The sequence below is a fragment of the Triticum dicoccoides genome, chromosome 2B, assembly GCF_002162155.2.
Source record: "Triticum dicoccoides isolate Atlit2015 ecotype Zavitan chromosome 2B, WEW_v2.0, whole genome shotgun sequence".
NCBI lineage: Eukaryota > Viridiplantae > Streptophyta > Magnoliopsida > Poales > Poaceae > Triticum > Triticum dicoccoides.
In genome coordinates, this window is record NC_041383.1 from 690,070,899 (window position 1) to 690,077,602 (window position 6,704).

Genomic DNA, 6,704 nt, shown 5'->3' on the forward strand with positions numbered 1-6,704 from the left:
TTTTCTTTTTAGAAGTACGAGTCTCGCGCCTGCTGTGAGACGGAGTGTTCGCTCGCTTCACGGCACCTGTAGTTATAGCTGGCCAAACGGGCCGGCCCGGCCCGGCACGGCACGGCCCATCCTAATCGTGCCTGGCACGGCCCGGCCCGGCCCGCCAAGGCCCGGCAGCCCAGGCACGGCCCATATGCTAATCGGGCCGGCCCACCGGCACGCTAGGCCCGCTAATCTGTCTCCTATTTTGCGCACTGGGCGTTTTTTAGTCTATTTTTACCTGTTGGGCCACATTAGGATACATAAAAAATAAAAAAAAAGATAATCGGGCCGTGCAGTGCCGGCCCGCGTGCTCGGCCTTCAGGCCCAGGCACGGCCCTTGGCATGCCGCGTGCCGGGCCTAGCCCGTTTAGCACGTGTCGTGTTGTGCCAGGCCCGTGCCGTGCCAGTCGTGCTACCGGGCCGGCCCAGCTATCCCGGCCCGTTTGGCCACCTATACCTGTAGTGGCCCGGGGGAATGTATCCGGTGCACCCATACTTGTGGTGCTACCGGTGCACCGGATGTCATAAAATATTTTTTAAAAAACTGAAAAAATTCTACCATGTTAACGTAACATCAACGTATGGTGTCACAAAAAATTCGTATAAAAATTTGAAATGTTTTTTGAGATACAAAAATGACATATTTGGAATCAGTGTAATAATGTGCAAAATCTATAGGCCAAGTTATGTTATGTACTATTTAGTGTTAAATTTGTTATTTTTGTTTTTCGAGTTATGTTTCAAATTTTGACTCGAATTTTGTGACCACCTACATTGATGTTATGTGAGTGTGCTAATTTCTTTTCAGATTTTTTTAAACATTTTAAAAGCACAATTTGAGCTCGGTGCACCGGTAGCACCACAAGCTTCGGTGCACCAGATTTTTTCCCAGTGGCCCGGCCAGTAGTGACTTTTAGGTATATACCCTAACTTGTAGTGGCCCCGCCCAGACTCCATCTATGACAAAACTATGACAATGTCTTAAAAAAAGCTAAATCTATGACAACCCCTCAAAAAAATTAATCTAAGTCTATGACAAGTTCTAGAAAAAGTCTATGTCATTGATTTTATGTGACGATGTGTGTCGATACTTTTTTAGTTGGATTGAGTCACTTAGATGTGCAATAATTAGAAAAGTTTTCTTCAAAGCATAGTTCATGTTCTTCTTTGCCTTATTTATCTTTATAAAACGCAATCACTCAAAAGGATAGATTATATTATCCACAACAAGTCTACTCGGAACAAAAGTAGATTGTTCCAACAAAATAATATCTAGAAGCACTAATTTAAGCCTATTAGCCATAAGCTTCGACATTATCTTATAATTCACATAGCAGAGGGTTTTTTGGTCAAAATTGTGACAAATAGTGTAGGATTATTTACTTTCGGGATTAGAACAATAAATGTTTTGCTGATGGTCTCCATATCATCTTCCTCGTTTAATATTTTCGGAACCACTTGAGTGTCTTCCTCTCCATAAGGACCCCAGTGTTTATGGAAAAAATGTGTTGAAAATCCATATGGGCCCGAAGCTTTCAAAAAAAACATATGAAACATAGCACTTTTTACCTCCTCAGCCATGTAAGGCTTTGTTAGGTCAAACATTTATCATGTGATTAACTTTCCTGAACTGAAGCAAGAAATCAAGGTCACACAACCCCTCCGATGTATATAAGCTCCCAAAAATATATTTTGCACATTACTCATCTCCAATTCACTCTTGAAGCTCCCGAAAGTTCTTTCAACTTTTCATTTAATTCACCAGCACTACTAGCTGGAAGGATCGATATGGTTGACTAGAGGGGGATGGGGTTGAATAGGCAACTACCAATTTTTAGTTTTTCTTCACAAATTAGATGTAGTAACAAATAGGTTTGTCTAGATATGCAATTAGGTGAACAACAACAAGAAGAAGAACAATCTCCACAACTTAAATTGGATGCTCCCAATACCACCACGAAGCTTCACCACAATGGATTGTGGCTCCGAGGTGACCTCTTCCATCTAGGGTACTCAAACACCCAAGAGTAACAAGATCCGCAAAGGATTAGTGGATGAATTAAATATCTCTTGGTGAGAAAGTGTAGATCTGGGCCCTCTCAACCAAACCCTAGAAAATCAACAAGATTGGTTGGCCAGGGAGAGAGATTGAGCGAAAATGGAGCTTTAAACAACAATGGAGTTTGGGAAAGAAAAAGAGGCGAGTCTTATTGGGAAAGAAGACCCCCTATTTATAGTGAGGACAAATCCAACCGTTTTTCTGTTCACAACCTGCACACAAGCGGTACTACCGCTTAAGGGATAGTTCCAAAACACAGTGCACAGACAGAGCACCCGAGGCAGTAGTGCCGCCGGAGCAGTACTACCACTCGCCCTAGCGGTACTACTGCTTAGGGTGCAGTGTATAGGAACTAGCAGTGGTAGAGGCATATGTACGACGGTAGTACAACTTATAAGCGGTACTATCGTTGCCTTACTGACGCGGAGTGGTAAACGAGTCCAGAGGCACAAATATAAGCGGTAGTGACTGAGCTACAACGAAATCTGCGAAAGTGGGGCGGTAGTAGAGGCGGAAGTACTGCAAAATGGTACTACCGCTCTACTTCCGCTCAACTACCGCTGAGCGCGTCGAGCCAATCAGAACGCCTCAAAAGTTCGTTTCGAGTCTTTTCTCTAAAAAAACAGAAGATGTCACAAAAGAGTGCACGTAATTCATTTCTCGGTGGTGGTACCACACTTAAGCCTAGTTTTTTTTTTTGAGCGAACATTTTTTTTTGAGACACAGCGAACATTTTTTTTAGGTGAACACTTGAGCCTAGTAGTCGTTTAGGCCCAGGCAGTACAAGCTCATGCGGCCCGGAAAGGAACATCTATTTTCCAGCCCAATAAGGCATAGAGCCCATGCCCCCAACCGAACGCTTCCCCTAAGAAAAGAAAAAAAAAACCCGAGCAAGCTCTCTCCGCCGCCGCAAATGGAGGCGCTCCTCCGGTGGGCGGCTGAGCTGGGCGTATCCGACTCCCCGTCCGCGCCCACCACATCTACCACGACCTCCTCCTGCCTCGGCCGCTCCCTCGTCGTCGCTGATTTCCCTGCCGCGGGCGGGTAATAAACCCAAACCCCCACCCCGGCCGCTTGCGATTCTTGGATCTCTCGGCTCTCAGGCTCACGGATTTTCTTTATTGCCACCTCAGGAGGGGCTTCGCGGCGGCTCGGGACCTCCGGCGCGGCGAGCTGGTGTTGCGCGTGCCCCGCGCTGCCCTGCTCACCAGCGACCGCGTCATGGCGGACGACCCCAGGATTGCTTCCTGCGTAGATGCCCATCGCCCGCGCCTCTCTAGCATCCAGGTAATGCCATATCTTCAGGCAACACTTCAGTTTCATGGTGCACTAAAACATGCTCATGTGAAATTGCTCTAGAATTTACTAAGGGCCCGCTTGGATTAGCGTTTTCTCTTGTATTCGGCTGGTTGGTCGTTTTGTTTCCAGGCGTAAAATCAGCTGTGACCGGTATTTTACAAGTGTAAAATTTTACATCCATTCCAAGCGGAGCCTAAGTTTCTGGGATAAACGAGTACTAGGAGTATGGCGGTGCGCAAGTAGTGACATACTAGTTCTGGAGTCACTGAAATATTTGCTGGCCATGCCCATATTTAACATGTATTTAACCATATGCCTCACTCTAAGAAAAAAGCCTCTTTAAGTCAATCTGGTGGAACAAATTTTTCCAAGGGAGATATGTCGGCAAACTAATTCCTAAGGATAATTAATTACTCGCTACTTGATTACTGCAGGAGTTTGTTTTTCCATGCAGTTTGTTTCATCCGGTACAATTTGTACACATTTATATGTACAACTATGCAAATACGATTACATGAATCCGACAGTTATTAGGAGATTGAAAATCCATATGTATGTAGCAGTTTCCTTGATGGAGGGAAAATCAATATATTCTCTGTTTACCGCAAAAATATTGCACAAGTAACTTCACCGAGTTAGGATACTAGTTTCATAGTGTTCACCTTCTAAGTGTAAACTCATTCTTGATCATTTTTCTTTCTTGTATTGTACTTCTGAACCTGAATATTCTTTGAAATGATTTCCCTGCTCTCCTATTTGTGCTTCAACAGAGACTGATCGTATGCTTATTGGCTGAGGTGGGAAAGGGGAAGAGTTCTGGCTGGTACCTCTATTTGTCTCAGCTGCCTACCTACTACACAATCTTGGCTACCTTCAACAATTTTGAAATTGAAGCTCTCCAAGTATAGTTTGCAGATTTGTCAACAGAACTGTTTTTGGCTATCGTTTGCTCCATGCTAGAAACACATTAAATGGTTTCTGCTTTGACTATCAGGCTGATGATGCTATTTGGGTTGCACAAAAAGTTCTTTCTGCCGTAAGATCTGAGTGGGAAGAAGCAACACCGCTAATGAGAGAATTGGATTTTAAACCAAAACTTTTAATGTTTAAAACATGGCTCTGGGCTTTTGCAACGGTATGATTAATTTGAAATATAGTTCTAGCTTGATTTATGTCAGCATTCTTCTTATTTTATACTCTACCTTTGTCAGCCTTTTTTAAGTTGTTGTGTAGAACCTGTGCTGACTCAAGATTTTATCTGCTCCTTAGCCTTCTTTCCGATATGAGATTTTACCTATTGATGAGATCTCTGATGTTTCATTTGTCCACTTGAAGGTATCTTCACGGACGTTGCATGTAGCATGGGATGATGCTGGTTGCCTATGTCCGATAGGTGATTTATTTAATTATGCTGCTCCTGATGATGATACTTCGTCTGAAGAGCAAGATACAGAAGAAGCCATGAAGTACCAGGAGAGAAATGTTATGTTGGAAGAGATAAAGTTGGATAGTTCATCGGAAAGGATGACAGATGGGGGATATGAAGATTCTAATGCCTACTGTTTGTATGCCCGAAAAAGATATAGGAAAGGGGAGCAGGTATGCTCTAATATTCTTGCCTTCTGATAGAATTATATTGTGTTCTCTCTGCTTTCTTAAACTTGGCCAACAAAACATGCAGGTACTTCTGGGGTACGGGACATACACAAACTTGGAACTTCTTGAACACTATGGTTTTCTTTTGGATGAGAACCCTAATGAGAAAACTTACATTCAGTTAGATTCGGAGTTATGTACTATGGGTACATGGCCAAAAGACTCCCTATATATTCACCCAAACGGGCATCCCTCATTTGCATTATTATGTGCATTAAGGCTAGGGTCAACTCCTACAAACCGTCGAAAGTCCTTTAGTCACCAGATCTACTCTGGATCAATGCTTTCTGTTGAAAATGAGCTGGAGGTTTTGAAACGGTTGGGCAGCAAATGTGTGGAAACTTTGCAGCAATTGCCTACGACTGCTGAGTTGGATGGGAGGCTGATCCATTTCCTACGCAGGCTACAGAACAGCACTAATTGGAGAGCAGATGTGGAGCAGTCGAGTTTCGGACAAGAATTTGTCGTGTTTCTCCGGTTTCATAGTCTGGACCTGGATTGTACCCAGGATCAGCTCCCAGTTCGACTCCTACGGTCTCTGGAGAGATGGGAATTAGCTGTCCGGTGGAGATGTAGCTACAAGATAGCTCTTACCAAGTGTGTTTTGTACTGTAAATGTTTGATTAATGAGCTTTCCTTGCAATAAGATTAACAATTGTTACAAGATTCAAATATACCACTTGATGTTAGCTCTTGAGTGCTCTTTGGAATGCAGAATTCCCAAAAAGCACGAGGTGATCAGAAGATTTTGGTTAGACTCCATCTCGGCTGATGCAACTGCTTTGTTCTGCCGAAGTGTTTGATGTTAAGAAATCAAAGATGACAAAACATGTACTCTAGGAGGGCTCCTCGATGTTCATATTTTTTTTCTTTTTCGAAGTCGTAGCCACGTTTGAGTTATTTTTGGCTGTGTGCATCTTGCAATGCTGCTGCAAGATAGGTTTTTAAAAAGGCAATACTTCCATCATCTAAAAAAGGTTGGTAGGAAGAAAGGTAAATTTTCATTCAGACCACCCAGACAATTACTCCCTCCATTCCATAATTTAAATTTGAACTAAAACCACAACAAGAATTATGAAAGGGATAGAGTTCCAAAGACATTTCACCCAGCAGCTCACATGTGACAGCAAATCTGACTAGTTCACCGGCATACACATAATCGATAGTAGTCCCAACACAATCAGTAGTAGTTGGTAGTAGCATATATAGTTGCATGATCATGAAACATTATTGTAGAAGTTTTACGAGACTTGCAAGCCTCGAGCAGGTAACGTGATGAGCGGCCCAAACGATCCAGAAGCAGCAGCAACGGCGGCAGTTTATGGACCGGACTTGTCTTGGTTTCACCCAGAAGAGACACCGATCGACTTGACCCCGTTCGCCGCAGCTTCAACCATGGGCACCACCTGCACTCGAACCAAGTTCACAGCTGTTAACTCTCCGAGGAGACGCCCCGTATACAACTTCAGGATGATTGCTTCATACAACATCATAGCACAATAACAAATTAAGCAATTTAATCGGGTGCATTGCGCCTCTTGTAGCGAGATGCATGGATTTTACCCTACTAAGCTCAGGAAAAATACTTGCATTATTGTTACTACTAAAGAAACAAAAACAAAACGGTCATCGCTCTGACATTACTGGTAGGAAGGAA

At 43.4% G+C, this 6,704-nt stretch overlaps 1 protein-coding gene across 2 annotated transcripts; it reads left to right on the forward strand.

Annotated features, from left to right (window-relative positions):
• Positions 1 to 2,972: 2,972 nt before the first annotated feature.
• On the forward strand, positions 2,973 to 5,719 carry LOC119365645 (protein SET DOMAIN GROUP 40-like). Of its 2 annotated transcripts, XM_037631295.1 has the most exons (6): positions 2,973 to 3,136; positions 3,226 to 3,379; positions 4,162 to 4,293; positions 4,386 to 4,526; positions 4,727 to 4,990; positions 5,073 to 5,719. In XM_037631295.1, the coding sequence occupies exons 1-6, from the start codon at positions 3,006 to 3,008 to the stop codon at positions 5,691 to 5,693; spliced, it is 1,443 nt and encodes a 480-aa protein (XP_037487192.1). In that variant the 5' UTR covers positions 2,973 to 3,005; the 3' UTR covers positions 5,694 to 5,719. The 2 variants fall into 2 exon arrangements, with proteins under 2 accessions (XP_037487192.1, XP_037487193.1); XM_037631296.1 differs by lacking the exons at positions 4,162 to 4,293; positions 4,386 to 4,526.
• The last annotated feature ends 985 nt before the right edge of the window (positions 5,720 to 6,704 follow it).